Source organism: Jaculus jaculus, chromosome 15 (genome assembly GCF_020740685.1).
Source record: "Jaculus jaculus isolate mJacJac1 chromosome 15, mJacJac1.mat.Y.cur, whole genome shotgun sequence".
NCBI lineage: Eukaryota > Metazoa > Chordata > Mammalia > Rodentia > Dipodidae > Jaculus > Jaculus jaculus.
In genome coordinates this window covers 33,416,936-33,433,927 of record NC_059116.1, presented here as the reverse complement: position 1 = coordinate 33,433,927, position 16,992 = coordinate 33,416,936, and the positions used below count along the sequence as shown (strand labels likewise).

The 16,992-nt window shown below is 51.4% G+C and overlaps 1 protein-coding gene across 3 annotated transcripts; it reads right to left on the bottom strand.

Moving 5' to 3' along the window:
* Positions 1–3,823: 3,823 nt before the first annotated feature.
* On the bottom strand, positions 3,824–16,955 carry LOC101600513 (mitotic spindle positioning). 3 transcript variants are annotated; one of them, XM_045134925.1, is made up of 5 exons: positions 16,832–16,955; positions 8,412–10,263; positions 7,955–8,082; positions 6,126–6,164; positions 3,824–4,403 (listed from the first exon to the last, which is right to left on the bottom strand). In XM_045134925.1, the coding sequence occupies exons 2-5, from the start codon at positions 10,207–10,209 to the stop codon at positions 4,314–4,316; spliced, it is 2,055 nt and encodes a 684-aa protein (XP_044990860.1). In that variant the 5' UTR covers positions 10,210–10,263; positions 16,832–16,955; the 3' UTR covers positions 3,824–4,313. The 3 variants fall into 3 exon arrangements, with proteins under 3 accessions (XP_044990860.1, XP_044990861.1, XP_044990862.1); XM_045134926.1 differs by having other exon boundaries at positions 16,856–16,951; XM_045134927.1 differs by lacking the exon at positions 16,832–16,955 and adding an exon at positions 14,788–14,873.
* Positions 16,956–16,992: the final 37 nt, after the last annotated feature.

Here is a 16,992-nt window from a genome sequence, read left to right as displayed (position 1 = left end):
TGGCTGGCAGGGTTTGCAAGTGCCTTTAGCCACTGAGCTGGCTTCCCAGCCCTGTGAATAAATTTGTTTCTTTTTTCTTTTTTATTTCGAGGTAGGGTCTCACTCTAGCCCAGGCTGACCTGGAATTCACTATATAGTCTCAGGCTGACTTCAAACTCACAGAGATCCTCCTACCTCTGCCTCCCAAGTGCTGGGATTAAAGGGGTGCTCCATCACCGGGGTTGGTGGTTTGATTCAGGTGTCCCCCCTAAACTTAGGTGTTCTGAATGCTAGGTTCCCAGCTGATGGAGATTTGGGAATCAATGCCTCCTGGAGGGAGTGTATTGTTGGGGGCGAGCTTATGAGTCTTATAGCCAGTTTTCCCTTGCCAGTGTTTGGCACACCCTCCTGTTGCTGTGGTCCACCTTATGTTGGCCACGGGATGATGTCCACTCTCTGCTCATGCCATCGTTTTTCCCTGCTATCATGGAGCTTCCCCTTTGGCCTGTAAGCCAAAATAAACCTCTTTTTTTTTCCCCCACAAGCTGTTCTTGGTTAGGTGATTTCTACCAGCATTGCGAACCTGACTGTAACACCAAGCTAATTAAAAAAAAAATTATTTTCAAGCAGAGAAGGAGATAAAAGGAGACAGAGAGAATTGGTACACGTGGGCCTCCAGCTGCTGCAAACAAATTCCATATGCATGTGCCACTCTGTGCATATGGCTTTATGTGGGTACTGGGGAATTCAACCTCGGTCATTAGGCTTTGCAGGCAAGTGCCTTAATTGCTGAGACACATGCCACCTTGTGTATATGGCTTTACCTAGGTATTGGGGAATCAAACCTCGGTCCTTACTTAGAGTCTGCGGGCAAATGTTTTAACGGCTAAGCCATCTCTCCAGCCCTCTAGCTAAATTTAAAAAATTTGAAAACCAACCCAGAAAAGGTAAGTGGAAACCATCCACAGGGAGGCTGAGCTTCCTGTGTCTGGCGGCTCCTTGCCACCTCACCAGGGCTCTCTGTGTGTCGGGAGCCGCCCTGGGGGTTAGGCTGGCCTCTTAGACATCTGGGGCTTCCGAGAAGGGAACCTGCTGGAGCCGCCCGGGTCTCCCTCCTCTCCCGACAATCCCGCTTCATCACTGGGGTTTTGCTGCCCTCTGGTGGCAGTGCGCGGTTTGCTCCCCTGGCCTCCATCCAAGACGTTCTGCAAAGCCGGGGGTTGTTAGTAAGGATTTGTTTATAGCAACCACAGCCCACATGTATTCTGCCCCCACTGTAGCCCAGTGCCTGACAACCCTCCTAACACACCCTAGAGTGTTGATGGCAGTCATCTCTCCATACAAATGAGAAAACTGATTTTTTTTTTGTTTTTTTGAGGTAGGGTCTCACTGTAGCTCAGGCTGACCTGGAATTCACTACGTAGTCTCAGGGTGGGCTCGAACTCACTGTGATCCTCCTACCTCAATGGGTAAGTGGAAGAGCATGGTGGCGCACACCTCTCATGCCAGCCCTGGGAGGTGTAGGCAAGAGGATCAGGAGTTCAAGGTCACGGCTACATAACGAGTTTGAGGTCAGCCTGGGTTACATAAGACCCTGTTTGGTAAAGATTAAAAAGCCATGGCGGGGGTAGGGGTGTGTGGGAGGAAGAGCTAGGCATGATGGCGCACTCCTTTAATTCCAGCACTCAGGAGGCAGAGGTAGGAGGATCTCCATGAGTTCAAGGCCACCCTGAGACTACATAATGAATTCTAGGTCAGCCTGAGCTAGAGTGAGACCCTACTTCCAAAAAAAAAAAAAAAAAGCCATGGCCTGGAGAGGTGGCTAAGCAGTTAAGGTGCTTGCAAAGCCTGGTAGGCTGGGTTTGATTCTCCAGTATCCACATAAAGTCAGACGCACAGAGTGGCACCCGTGTCTATAGTTTGTTTGCAGTGGCAAGAGGCCCTGGTATGCCTATTCTTTCTCTCTTTGTCTCTTCTTGCAAATACATAAGTAAATAACCAGTATAGATATATTTATTTTTATTTATTATTAATATAAATAAATATATATGTATTTAAAAAGCTAGTTTGAGGGCTGGAAAGATGGCTTAGCGGTTAAGCGCTTGCCTGTGAAGCCTAAGGACCCCAGTTTAAGGCTTGATTCCCCAGGACCCACGTTAGCCAGATGCACAAGGGGGCGCATGTGTCTGGAGTTCCTTTGCAGTGGCTGGAGTCCCTGGCGTGCCCATTCTCTCTCTCTCTCCATCTACCTTTTTTTTTTTCTCTGTCTATTGCTCTCAAATAAATAAATAATTTTTTTAAAGCCAATTTGAACTGTGTATGTTTAAATCTTTTTCTGTTTTGGATTTTTTTTTTGTTTTTTTGTTTTTCGAGGTAGGGTCTCACTCTAGCCCAGGCTGACCTGGAATTCACTATGGAGTCTCAGGGTGGCCTCGAACTCACAGCAATCCTCCTACCTCTGCTTCCCAAGTGCTGGAATTAAAGGCGTGCGCCACTGTGCCCAGCTTTTTTTTTTTTTTTGGATTTTTTTTTAGGGTACGATCTCACTCTAGCCCTGTCTGAACTGGAACTCACTCTGTAGTCCAAGGCTGGCCTTGAACTCATAGCAATCCTCCTATCTCTGCCTCTTGAGTGCTGGGATTAAAGACAGTGTCACCACACCTGGCTGAATCTTTTTTTCTTTTTCTTTTTTTCAATCAAAAGACCCTTGGCTAGGCTGGGAAAATGGCTCAGTGGTTAAAAGGTGCTTGCTTGCAAAGTCTAATGGCATGGGTTCAATTCCCTAGCAACCACAAAAAATATAGATGCCAAAAGTGGCACCAAGCATCTTGTGGCAAAAGACCCTGGTGTACCCTCTTCCCCTAAATAGGACTATTAAAAAAAAAAAAAAAAAACCCTCGGCCACTCCTAAATCTGACTTCAGTTATAATCCCTAGCTCCCACTGACAGGCTCTGTGACCCGGCCAGAGTTACATAGCCCCCTGACTTTCAGTTTGCCTACCTGTTGTTCATGTTAAGATTGTCTAACAGGAGCCGGGCATGGTGGCTCATGCCTTTAATCCCAGCACTTGGTAGGCAGAGGTAGGATTTCCGTGAGTTTGAGGCCACCCTGAGACTCCATAGTGAGTTCCAGGTCAGCCTAGGCTAGAGTGAAGCCTTACTTTGAAAAACAAAAAACAAACAAACAAATTGCTTAACAGTGGGTGACTGGGCCTGGGCTGGGAGAGTTGGGGGATACAGGTGGCGGGGGGCGGGCTTCCAACATGACAATGTGAGAATGTCCCCCTTGTTGAGATAGAATCTCTACCAATGGACCTAGCTATGTATGGAGCCTGGTGCTGTGGCCTCAGCTAAGTGCCTTGTGCTGTGGACAACTTATGTGCAAGTCCCAAGCAGCCTTAAGCAAAGTTGACGGATATTGATGGAGAGGGACAGACTGCTGCTAGAGCTGAGGACCCTAAGATGGGGAGTATCTTGCATCATCAGGGCCCGGTATCACCACAGCGTCCTCAGCGGGAGGTGGAAGGGTCAGAGTCAGGCGATGCCTCGGGCTTGGAGGACAGAGAAGAGGCCACTCACTTTCATTTTGGGTTTATTTAATGGCAATATGGACAAGTCTGGGGATGGCAAGGACAGAACTCTGCGTCCCTAAATTGAGTCCCTATTTTTTTGTTCTGTTCTGTTCTTTCCTTTCTTTCTTTTTTGAAGTAATGTCTCACTGTAGCCCAGGCTGACTTGGAACTCACTCTGTAGTCCCAGGCTGGCCTTGAACTCACAGCAATCCTCCTACCTCTGCCCCTCAAATTCTGGGATTAAAGGCATGTGCCACCACTTGAGCCTCCAGTCTTTTTTTTTTTTGTTTTTTTTGGCTGGGTGACAGTTCAGAGCTCTGTGTCCACAGGTGCACCATACAGAGGGCATGAGGGCTGCAAACAGCCCAGCCTGGGGCTCAGCTTGCTCCTTTCCCCCAGACTCCTATATTCCCAGGCATTGTGTCCAATGGTAGCATTATTACAGACATGGGGGGCGGGGAGCTGGTGTCTCCTCCCTGACGGCAGAGAGTTTGGCAAAGTTCCAGAAGTAGAAAGACCCAATGGGAAATCTCATCCCAGCCCCAGCTGCAGGACCCCCGAAAGCAGACAATTTCCACCAGGAAAATCAAAACAGAAAAGAGAGCTTCCCAGTTCCCAAAGTGATGGCCACAGGATGAGCAGTACATGATTTGTGGTTTCCACAGGACCTGTTTCCCTTGGTGGGGACTCAGTACTGGCTGGGCAGTTTTCATGGGGTCCAGGATAAGGCAAGACAGGGGAGGGACAATTGAGTCCTCAGACTCAGTCCTCATCCTCACTGGCATAGAGGCGGGCTTCCCAGCGTTCCGCCATGGCGTTCTTGTGGCGTGTCACCCGTGTGGCTCCCAGGATCTGCACACAAAGAGGCGGGGAGTCTCCATCAGGACTAAGGACTAGCCTTCAGGAAGCTCTCTGCTGTTGATGTATAGGGCTGAAAATCCTCCTCTCCTCTGTTCAGATCTTAAAAATATAACCAAGGGGCTGGAGAGATGGCTTAGTGGCTAAGATGCTTGCCTGCAAAGCCAAGGGACCCAGGTTCGATGCTCAGGACCCACGTAAGCCAGATGCACAAGGGGGTGCATGCATGTGGAGTTCATTTGCAGCAGCTAGAGGCCCTGGTGTGCCCATTTTTTTTCTCTCTCTCTACCTGCCTATTTCTCTCCCCCTCTTTCTCTCTCTCTCAAACAAATAAATAAAATAAATTAAAGATCTATATACAACCAGGGATCTGTCCCTCTTTCTCTGTCAAATAAATAAATTAATTAAAACAAAATATTATTTATTTATGTATTTGACAGAGAGAGAATGGGCACACCAGGGCCTCCAGCCACTGCAAAGGAACACCAGACATGTATGAACCCTCGGGCATTTGGCTAATGTGGGTCTTGGGAAATCAAACCTGGGTCCTTCAGCTTTGTGGAGAAACGCCTTAACTGCTAAGTCATCCCTCCAGCCATACATACATATATATATAAAACAACAACAAAAAAACCCAGGCATGGTGGTACACGCCTTTAATCCCAGCACTCGAGAGGCAGAAGTAGGAGGATCACCATGAGTTTGAGACTACATAGTGAATTCCAGGTCAGCCTGGACTAGAGTGAGACCTTACCTTTAAAAAAAAAATTATATATATATATACATATATATATATACACACACACACATACATACAGCCAAGGGCTAGAGAGATGGCTTAGTGGTTAAGGTGCTTGCCTGTGAAGCCTGAAGACCCACGTTTGACTTTCCAGGTCCCACGTAAACCAGACACAAGTGCACAAGGTCACACGTGTGCACCAGGTAATACACGTACCTGGAGTTTGATTACAGTGGCTGGAGGCTCCTGGCGCACCAATTCTCTCTCTCTCTTGCTCCCACTCTCGCTCTCTTGCATAAAAAGAAGCCAGTGTGGGCCGGAGAGATGGCTTAGCGGTTAAGAAGCGTGCCCACGAAGCCTGAGGACCCAGGTTCTATCCTCCAGCTCCCACGTTAGCCAGATACACATGGTGGCGTATGTGTCTGCAGTTCGCCTGCAGCGGCTGGAGGCCCTTGTGTGCCCATTCTCACTCTCTCTCTCTTTCTCTCTCTAAATAAATAAATAGGCCAGTCTGTTGGGCTTGCCTCAAAAAAAAAAAAAAAGAGTGAGAGGGGGAAAAAAAAGTGAAAAATATAACCAAGGGCTGGGGAGATGGCTCAGCAGTTAAAGGCACTTACTTGCTGGCTGAGCTTTGACTTCTCAGCACCCACGTAAAGCCAGATGCACAAAGTGGTGAGTGTGTCTGGAGTTTGTTTATGGCTGCAAACTCTCTCCCTCCCTCTCTCTCAAGTAAATAAATAAACAGGAACATTACAAATGCTGGGTGTGGCACACTGTAATCGCAGGCAGACTTTCTTGCCATAATCCGTGCCCGGGTCAGGCATCACCAGCAGATCACAGCGGATATACCCCAGGCCAACTCTCCCAAGTGCAGTAGATGCTCAGTGTAGTCCTCCAGCTAGAAGAAAGGCCTTCCATGTCCAAAACCATGGCCAGAGGACAGACACAAAGGGACAGACTATGTCACTCACACTCACCTCTGAGTTGATATGGTCTGCAGGATTGATGCCGGCATACTGTGGACAAAGAACAAAGTTCAGCTCCCATCCTCCCCACCTGGCCCCAGTGTCTGTCCCCTCATGGGGTACTAAGGGAAGACCCTTTGGGAGCTCTTCTAGGGTCCCATGGTCATCCCAAACTCAAGGCCATCTGCTGTGTTGTTCCCCAATGTTGCTACACCCACTGTGACTTCCAGTGAACACTGGCCACATTTTGGCTCACCGAGCCATTGCACAGGGACGTGGGCGTGCACAGAGCTGAGCCTGTGTTAGGCCTTGCTCCCCACCCCATGGTCTCACTTCTTCCTCATGAGGAAACTAAGAGCTGTAGCTGTTGCCACCATGTTGGTTTTCCAGAAGAGGAGAGCAAGACTCAGAGAGGGGCAGAAACTTCCTGAGTCTGAAGGCTAGCCTGGGCTACAGAGTGAGTGCCATACCAGCCTGGGCTAGAGTGAAACCCTGCCTCCAAAAAACAAACCGGAGCCAGGTGTGGTGATGCACGCCTTTAATCTCAGCACTCGGGAGGCAGAGGTAGGAGGATCGCTGTGAGTTCAAGGCCACCCTGAGACTATATTGTGAATTCCAGGTCAACCTGGGATAGAGCAAGACCCTACCTCAAAAAGCCAAAACAAATTAAAAAAAAAAAAAAATCCCAGAAAGCTGGGTATGGTGGCAAATGCCTTTAATCCCAGCACTTGGGAGGATCACAGTGAGTTCAAGGCAACCCTGAGACTATATAGTGAATTCCAGGTCAGCCTGGACTAGAATGAGACCCTACTTTGAAAAACAAAAAAAGACACCACCAGAGCCAACCATGGTGGCGCATGCCTTTATCCCAGCACTTGGGAGGCAGAGGTAAGAGGGTCACTGTGAGTTCACACCCTGAGACTACATAGTGAATTCCAGGTCAGCCTGGACCAGAGTGAGAGCCTACCTCAAGAAACAAAAACAGGGCTGGAGAAATGGCTTAGCAGTTAAGGCACTTGCCTGTGAAGCCTAAGGACCCAGGTTTGATTCTTCAGGTCCCAAGTGAGCCAGATGCACATGGTGGCACTCATTCTCACTCTTTCCCTCTCGCCCCTCTCTCTGTCTCTCATAAATAAATAAAAATAAATCTTAAAAAAAAAGAAACAAAAACAAAAATACAGGGCTGGAGAGATGGCTCACTGGTTAAGGCACTTGCTTGCAAAGCTTAAGAACCCTGGTTCAATTCCCCAGTACCCATGTAATGCTAGATGCACAAGGGGTCACATGCATTTGGAGCTCATTTGCAGTGGTTAACACCCTGGTGAGCCCATTCTTGCTCTATATCTCTCCTCTCTTCTTTCTCATAAATATATACATATATAAGACAAACCAAATAGAGATGGGACGCTAGAGACTTGCTCAAGTCACACAGGTTGCACTGATAGCCAGGTCACTGGGCCCACACCATGGGGTCAGGCTGAGGTAGGTATTATTCTCTGTGGTATCCCCATTACCCTCCCAACATGTTCTCTTTGCTGCCAATATGGAGTCAAGCTGGGTGTTTTGTTTTGTTTTGTTTTTGAGGCAGGGCATTGCTCTAACCCAGCCTTAAACTCACAGCAAGCCTCCCACCTCGGCTGGGACTAAAGGTGTGAGCTACCATGCCTGGCTTCAAGCTGGTTCTTGACATGTGTGACTTAATTTCACCTGTGCAGAGACTGAGGTACCGACACCGGGGACCAGCGAGGAGCACATCGCTTGGACCCGGGACAGACTTGCGTCTCCTGTGACTGTCCCATGCCCAGCGAGCAGCTGTCAGACCGCAGCCTGAAGCTACTCACCCACTGCTCCTTCTTGTTCTGCCTGGAGTTACTGTCTGCAGGGGCCTCTGCCTTCCACACCAGGCCTGAATGCAGGTGGACAGGGGTGAATGTTGGTGACTCGGACACTGAATAGCTGCCCGTGATGCCTGTGGTGGGGACCAGAGAAGGAGATGGCTTCAGGGAGGAAGGACACACGACCAAGCTTGCACTGAAGGGGGAGGGTTATTTCATGTTAACAAAGAAAAGCCACCCACCAGGCATGAGCGTCTGTAAACTTGCATGCGCCTGGCCTGATAACAGAGCATTCACACACATGAAGCGCAAACATTTGGCAAGGGTGACGTTTCTCCCCTCCCCGCAGCTTAGACAAAACTGGATACTCTTAAATCCTATCTCCCCACCGCCCCCCCACACCCTCCTTGCTATAACCCATGAGACATTAGGTGACATGGTTACTCTTGGGTCCCCTTCTCACCAGACCCTCGGGAGGAGCTCCTGGAGTCTGGCTGCCAGTCCTCATCTGGGGTTGGAGAGAAGACCTCAGGGAAGAGCGCATTTCTTCGCTCTTCGGCCACCTCTCGCTCCCGGCGCAGGACGTTCTCCACCTCTCTCTCCAGAAGATCAGATGACTGGGACCTCTGTAGCCTTAACGCTGGGGCCCCGGCCACCTCCCAGCCCCAGGTATGAGAAGGGTTCTCAACTTGCTGTGGTCCATCCAGGACCCTGAACCTCAGTGGACGCAGGCGGAAGTACTCCCATCGCACCACACCCCCAGTGGCACGTGGGTGTCCTCTTGGGGGCTTGGAGCTGGTGTGCAAGAGTTTTCCAGAGGATTCTGAGAGATGCCTTGAAGACCCTGTGACCTTTGGTAAGGCCATGGCTTTGGTGTCCTCCGTGGCTACACCACTGGACTTGCTGTATACTCCGAAGGGTGAAAATTCTCTCTGAGGGATCCCAGGGCCCAGGTAGGGCTGGTAAGCATCAAGTGGGATGCGGTTGACCTTTCTTATTTCTGGAGCCTGGTCTGCCGCTCGGGCATCTGGGGTAGGGCTAAGGATGCAGTCTGAACTCGGACTTATCCTGAGTCCAAGCTGGGGGTCTTCGGAAGCCCAGTCAGGTGTGGATGCCCGGCCCACCTGCAGTCCCTCCCTCCGGTGGTCTTCCTCACGCTGGGTCTCTTGGACCATGTCTCGCTGTACATAGAGTGATGGGCGACCCCTGTCCCTCCGTGGGACCTCGGTGAGGGTTACCTTGTTGAGCAGTGGTCTGCTGGGGATCTGCACCAGCTCCTGCTGGCCAGCAGCCCGCCGCAGACCCCTCTGCTCCCGCAGGTCCGCCTCGCGCTCTTGGGCCAGTCGGATCTCACGTTCGATGGGCGTCTCTTTGGGGAGCTCTGAAGGGTCCGCTTGGGATGGGGAGCCAGGGCCATCGAGTGAACCAATGCTAGATCCAGATGGAAAGCCATGGACCCCCTTCTCCTCTAAGACCACCTTCTTTTCCTGTGACATGAAGGGGACCACATACCCGTTGGCCACATGGGGCCCATTGGAGGCCTTGGGGATCTGCTTGATTCCTACTGCGGCAATGGCCCCATGGGGCCTGTTGGAGGCCTTGGAGATCTGGCTGACTCCTAGTGGGGTACTGGCCCCATGGGGCCCATTGGAGGTCTTGAGGCTCTGTCTGACCCCTATTGGGGTATGTGTGAGAGTTGCCCTTGTTGTGGGGTGTGGGGGGAGGGCATCCACGTTCGCCTGCTCCAGGCTCAGGAACTGCTGACGTGCTGCTAGGAAATCAATTTGCTCTCTGTCCACCATACTCTCCTCCATGAGTGTGGACTGACGCTGGCTGGAGTGGCCAGTGTCCTCACGGTCAGGTGCACCCCCGAGTGTGGCTACCACCGTGCCACCCTTCCTAACTGCCTGGCCATGGATGATAGCCCAGCGCTCACGCTCCAGGTCCTGTGGCTGGTGGAGGCCATCATAGATATCCAGGTGGTAGGCCTTCATTTCCTCATCATCATCCTCCAGGTATGAGGACCCCAGGGACAGCTGGCTAGGAAAGGACTGCCTAGCATAGGACACCCCTGAATTCTTCATATATGGCCGGGCTTCATGGTCAGTGGCCCAGACCTGTGGATCATCCTGACTCCAGGTGGCCTCTGGCCCCACACCCACCAACTCAATGGTGTAGCTGCTGTCCCCATCAAGGGCCAGGCCAGTGACGCGGGCTGAGTGGGGGTTGCTGAAGATAGGGTATCTGGTCACTCGATCCATCTTCAGAGGTATGGGTATGACCTTTCTCTTGTGGGGTGGAGATCTCCAGGCTCACTGAGGAAGGAGATGAGAGATCCAACCAATGGCATGAAATCCATTTATTTAGGAAAATTAGACCCTCCTCCCGCGTCTCTCTCTTTTACCTCCCACATGTCTCTCTTTTACTTTTATTTTCTTTTTCCTTTTTTATCAATGTAGGGTTTCACTCTAGCTCAGGCTGACCTGAAATTCACTATGTAGCCTTAGGGTGGCCTCGAAGTCATGGCAATCCTCCTACCTCTGCCTCCCAAGTGCAGGGATTAAAGGTGTGCACCACCACGCCCAGCTTCCTTCCCTCCCTTCCTTCCTCCCTCCCTCCCTCTTTCTTTCTTTTTCTTTCAATTTATGAGAGAGAGAGAATTGGTACGCCAGGGCCTTAGCCACTGCAATGAACTCCAGATGTGTGTGCCAACTTGTGCACATGTACCACTTGTAAGGTGATATGTGTCACCTTGTGCACCTGGCTTACATTGGTTCTGGGGCATTGAACCTGGGTCTTTAGGCTTCTCAGACAAGCGCCTTAACCACTAAGCTATCTCTCCAGCCCTCCCTCTTTCTTTCTTTCTTTCTTTCTTTCTTTCTTTCTTTCTTTTCTTTTTTTTTTTTTTGGTTTTTTGAGGTAGGGTCTCACTCTAGCCCAGGCTGACCTGGAATTCACTATGGAGTCTCAGGGTGGCCTTGAACTCACAGCAATCCTCCTACCTCTGCCTCCCGAGTGCTGGGATTAAAGGTGTGTGCCACCATGCCCAGCCCTCTTTCTTTCTTTCTTTTTTGAGGTAGGGTCTTGCCTAGCCCAGGCTGACCTGGAATTCCTTATGTCTCAGGCTGGCCTTGAACTTACAATGATCCTCCTACCTCAGTCTCCCAAAAGCTGGGATTAAAGGCATATGTCACCATGCTTGGCTTTCTTCCCACATCTCAATGGGACCGCTAGGCTGGTGGAAGGAAGTGAGAATTTCTGGGGGGCTTAGGCCCCTCATCATGGGCAGAGATGACTTGAGAGCAACCCCAACATAGTACCTCTAAATGCTTGAAAATCAAGCCATACCTGAATCTCCAGCTATCCTTGTTGCTGACACAGCAAATTTACATTTTACTATTTCCTTCCTTCCTTCCCTTCATTCCAAGTCTGGGTCTCACTCTCTAGCTCAAGCTGTCCCAGAACCCCCAGAAATCCTCTTGCCTCAGCCACCTGCGTGTTTGGCTGACAGGTGAGGCCCTCATGCCCAGCTACCGCCTGACTCCTGCAGCTCCCGGTTCCAGGTACAACCAGCCTCTCCCTTCCAGTCATCTTCCCACTACAGGCCAAGCCGTCTACTCCTCCTTCTCTCTTCCCCATCTCCCTCAATCCAATTGGGTCTCAAATTTGAGGTCCACATTGACCTGTCCCCCCCGAATGCAGCCCCCGCCTCATCCCCAACATGTCCTCAGCCATCTTGTCACTTGACCTTCACAGACAGTCACTGACCAATGCCTGACCCTGGTCCCTGATCATCCTTGACCAATGCCACATGGGAATTGAGGCTCAGAGAGGGACAGTGACCCCAGTTTCCTAAGTCCCACACCCTGGTTCTCTGCCCTGTGAGGCATCTCGTCCCAATCCAACCATCACTTTATGTTCACCATAAAGCCAGGATGGGCTGGGAACACTCTGGACCTTGTCCCAGGGTCTGGGCAGGGCTGCAGTGACCTGGATGACACCCATGCCAGGAACCCAGACACCGCCCAGGTGCCCTTCCCAAGGTTACACACCTACCTGCTTTCACTTCTGCAGTTCCTGGAATGTGGGGGTATAGTTCCCCCACCCAACTCAGGCACATAGCAAACACTCAACAGGGAGCCGTGCCTCGAGGTAGGGTCAGGCTGACCTGGAATTCACTACGTACTCTCAGGGTAGCCTTGAATTCTTGGTGATCCTCCTACCTCTGCCTCCAGAGTGCTGGGATTAAAGGCATGTGCCACCACGCCCAGTCCTCTAACCCTATTTTAATTTAATTACATATTTATTTATTTGAGACAGAGAGTGAGAGGGGGAGAGAGAGAGAGTGAATGGGTGTATTAGGGTCTATGCCAGTGAACCTGAACTCCAGATTCCAGATGCATGTAGTTATTTACTTATTTATTTTAGTTTTTGTTTTTCAAGGTAGGGTCTCACTTTAGTTCAGGTTGACCTGGAATTCACTATGTAGTCTCAGGGTAGCCTCGAGCTCATGGTGATCCTCTACCTCTGCCTCCTGAGTGCTGGGATTAAAGGTGTGCGCCACCATGCCCAGCTAAAATTATTATTATTATTATTATTATTATTATTATTTTGGTTTTTCGAGGTAGGGTCTCATTCTAGCCCAGGCTGACCTGGAATTCACTATGTAGTTTCAGGGTGGCCTCGAACTCATGGTGATCCTCCTACCTTTGCCTCCCAAGTGTTGGGATTAAAGGTGTGCGCCACCACGCCCAGCTTTTTTTCTTTTTTTTTCAAGGTAGGGTCCTAGCTCAGGCTGACCTGGAATTCACTCTGTAGTCTTGGGTGGCCTCAAACTCAAGGCAATCCTCCTACCTCTGCCTCCTGAGAGCTGGGATTAAAGATATCGCCACCATGCCCGGCTTGCATGTAGTACTTTTTGTCCATCTGGCTTTACATGGGAAATCAAACCTGGGCCACCAGGCTTTGCAAGCAAGCACCTTTAACTGCTGAGCCATCTCCCCAGCCCTAGAACTCCTTATCTTAATTTCCCTGATCGTGGGGTCCTGGTCTCTACTTCTCTCCAGCTTCTCGCTGAAACCTCCTCCTCCAGGAAGCCCCTGGTTTATCCTTCCCTCAGAATCCCAACCCACCATTGGGGAGATGGATATCCTAGTCCTTCTCCCCACTGGCTCTCCCTCCTCTCTGCCTCTGAAAACAAGGAACAGTCAGTCCCCTCTGTGTCCACATGTGCATCCCTGCATACAGCTGGGGCTTCATAAAGACCCTCACAATGGATGCTGCTCTCCCTGGCCCTCCATCCCCATCCCACCCTCCAGCCCAGAGTTGTTATACATGCGTGCTTGTGGAGTGAGGTGACAGGGTTTACCCAGTGGTTTTATGACCCCCTGTTATCCCCTTGGGTGGGGGCCTCACTCTTCCCCAGTGAATCAGCCAGACCAGAGGGTGCAGTCCCAGGGTTGGAGGTTCAGGGTCACTGGGCCCCACTTGGCCCTGAGCCTGTGTTCTCTCCTCAAGACAGCCCTGTCAACCATCTGGGCCGAGTGAGTACTCTGCAGCTGGTATACAGGAAGTGCCCAGCACCCCATACTTGGTATACAGTAAGTGCCCAGCAGATGCTCTCTTGGTGGCTCTAATTTCTGAAACCCCAGATCCACTGTGGTCACAAGTCACCTACAGGTACAGCCTCATGGGACAATACTTCAGGCTGGAGAAGCTTGAGTAGAAAGACATGGACGGGCCGGGTGTGGTAGCGCACACCTTTAATCCCAGCATGTGGGAGGAGAGGGAGGATCGCTGTGAGTTTGAGACCACACTGATACTACATAGTGAATTCCAGGTCAGCCTGAGCTAAAATAAAACCCTACCTTGGTAATAAAGAAAGAAAGAAAGACAGAAAGACAGGCAGACAGACACAGATGGAACCATGATCCATCTAAGAGAGGCCTTGGAGGCCCATAATCTGTCATTAATCCTCATCCACGAGTCATTTCACACCAGTGTCTTATTCAGGATTCATGAGAGTCATGCATGACAAGGAGAACCATCTTGTTTTGAGAAAAGAGGCCCAGAGAGGGAAAGTGGCTTGTCTAAGGCCACATAGCAATGACAGAGGTACAAAGCCTTCCGGGGACCTCTTCCAGGAAGCGGCTAGTGAGCCTTTTGGCTCAGCCACGCCCTGCCAAGTTGTGACTCCAGACTGAAACTACATTTATGGCCCCTGCAGGCACCTGCTTCCTCTGGCTTCCAGCCCACAGGGCAAAGGCCCTTTGGACAGGTCAGCAGGTCACCCAGCAGGGTGGGGAGGCGCCTGGAAGTCCTCTGTCCTATCCCTCAGAAGCTACCTATCACCCGGAATGCTGAAAAATCCATGCCCGAGGCTGATCCCGGACCAAAGAGCCTATTCCTGCCAGAGCAGGGAGGGTGCCAGGCCAGCTTTCCTCTCAGACCTTCTTCCCAGATCCCTGAAACCAGGCCCTGAGCCCCAAGAAGGGAAAGAATTTCTACCAGAAGCTTCCAGAATCCTGGGGTAGCCATCAGAGTCTCACTGGCCTCAAGCTGTGAAGGTGGTCTGTCAACCCAACCTCTTTCTCAAGGGATTTTGAAATCTGGGGTGCAGACGGAAACCCCAACTGGCTCAAACATAGGCTGTTTCCAAGTTGGCCTGGGGCACAAATCTGAGGCTATCCAAGTGAGCCCCACAGGCCTGACACCCCAGCTGGGGTGGAGGGTGATGGGATGGGGAGCTCCCTGGGTCCTGAGTACTTCACAGGTGAACCAACCACGCCAAAATAAACCTCAGCTCCACCCGTCTGCGTTCCTGGTGTCCCCAGCCTCACCTGCTACCTCCGGGCAGCCGGGTGCCTCCAAGCCTCCTGGTCCTCTGCCACAGGGCTCAGGCTCTGCCCTGGCAGAGTTGCCAGGGGACAGAAGCTCCACCCGGAGCAGGTGCGGCCCCTCCTCCCCAGCCCCACCCAGACGAGGGAAACAAAGTCCAAAGGAGAAGGGAGAAAAATGATACTCCGGGTGGTGAGAGTGGGCATGATGCCCACTGAGGGAGGCCCCCTAGGCCTCACGAGCCAGAACTCAGATGCTGCCTGACTCTTGCACCCCTCCCAGCCAGCGTAGACAGGGTACCCCTGACTCAGATGCTTTCTGCTCTCACTGGGTGAGAGGGCTGAGCCTCAAGTTTTTCCGGGTACCCTGGGACTGGTTGGTGGGCCCTCTCTGAAACTGTCTCTTCTTCCAGGGCTGAAACCTAAGGGGCTTAGGGAGCAGTGTGGATAAACTGTCCAGCCTGGCGTGTCCTATGGCTGGAGCATCGAGTCCAGGGCACAGGAAAGCCTCTCTTTCTCAGGCCTGAGTTTCTCCATCCCCATACTCTGGGAGGGGTCAGTGGGTCCTTGGGATGGACCCTGCCTAACTCCTCTGAGCCTAGTCTGCCCAGGAAATGAGAATTTCCCAAGCCAAATCCATGGGAACATTCACATGATGTGGATGAGAACCTTCCATTGTACCAGGGAACGCCAGCTGTGGCGGCACAGGCCCATCATTCTTGGCACTTGGAAGGCTGAGGCAGGAGGAATGCCATGAGTTCCAAGCCAGCCACACCGTGCAAGTTGTGACTACTGACTAAAACCAAGAAATATATTAAAAAGCACCTAGCAGCCAAGCATGGTAGTGCACGTCTTTAGTCCCGGCACTTGGGAGGCAGAAGCAGGAGGATCATCGTGAGTTCCAGGCTAGCCTGGAACTACAGAGTTTATTCCAGGTCAGCCTGGGCTAGAGTGAGACCCTACCTGGAAAAAACCAAACAAACCAAAAAAAAAAAAAAAAAAGTAGCTGAGCCAGGTGTGGTGGCGCGCGCCTTTAATCCCAGCACTCGGGTAGGAGGATCACCGTGAGTTCGAGACTGCATAGTGAATTCCAGGTCAGCCTGGGCTAGAGAGCGAGACCCTACCTTGAAAAATTCTACTCCCCCCATCAAAAGAAAAGTACCTGGGTCTAAGGCTGTGGTTCAGTGGATGGAGCACTTGCCTAGCCTGCACAAAGCATTAGGTTTGACTCTTAGCACCATAGAAACTGCACGCTTGTCATCCCAGTATTGGGGAGACAGAAGGATCAAGTGTTCAAGGACATCCTTACCTACATAGCGAGTGGAGGACAACCTGGGGTATGTAGGAGAGCTAAACCCGAGATGTGTGGTACACAGTTTCTTCCTGACTCTTCCCAAAGCCCCTTCACTCCTCTTTAACATCCAATCCCAGGTCAGACTGGGGGAAAACCTGTTCTTCGCCCATCTTAGGCACCTCACTATTCTACCACCTCCCATGGGGAAACTGCTGAGACCCAAGAGGAGTACAGACTGAGCCAGGCATGGTGGCACATCCTTGTAATCCCAGCCCTCAGGAAGCTGAGGCAAGAGGACCACTGCCTGTTTGACATCAGCTTGATCTCAACAGACTCTGACTCTGTCCAGGCCTAATTACCCAATTAGCTCCTTCCCAAACCAGAGATCCTCCCCTTCAGGGTTTTGAAAGCATCTTTTACAAATGGGAAAATGGAGTCACAGAAGGTAGAAATTTCACCAAGGCCAAAGAGAGAGAGAGAGAGAGAGAGAAATGGAGCCAGCACTCAGAGGCAGAGATAGGAGGAACGGCTGTGAGTCTGAGGCCAGCTTGAGACTACATACTGAATTTCTGGTCAGCCTGGGCTAGAGTGAGATCCCTACTTTGGGGAAGAAGAAAAGCGGGGAGGGAAGGGGTGTCTCCTGCAAGGAAGCAGTCCTGACTTCTTAGGGACTAGTCCATGCCCCGAGCTTCGGGGTGTGACTCTGGGGAACCAGGGAGCAGGAAGTGGGCGTGGGCATGGGCAGCTGCTCACCTCCAGGTCTCTCCAGGGTCTCACCTGCTACAGAAGTTGGTCAGGGTCAGCCCGAGGGACACGGTGGTGGCTGTGGGGTTTGGGAGTCAGTCCTTCCCAGGTCCCGCTCGCGTTTCTTTTTATGGCCCCGGCGCTGGCCGCGCCCTCCCCGCCCAGGTGAA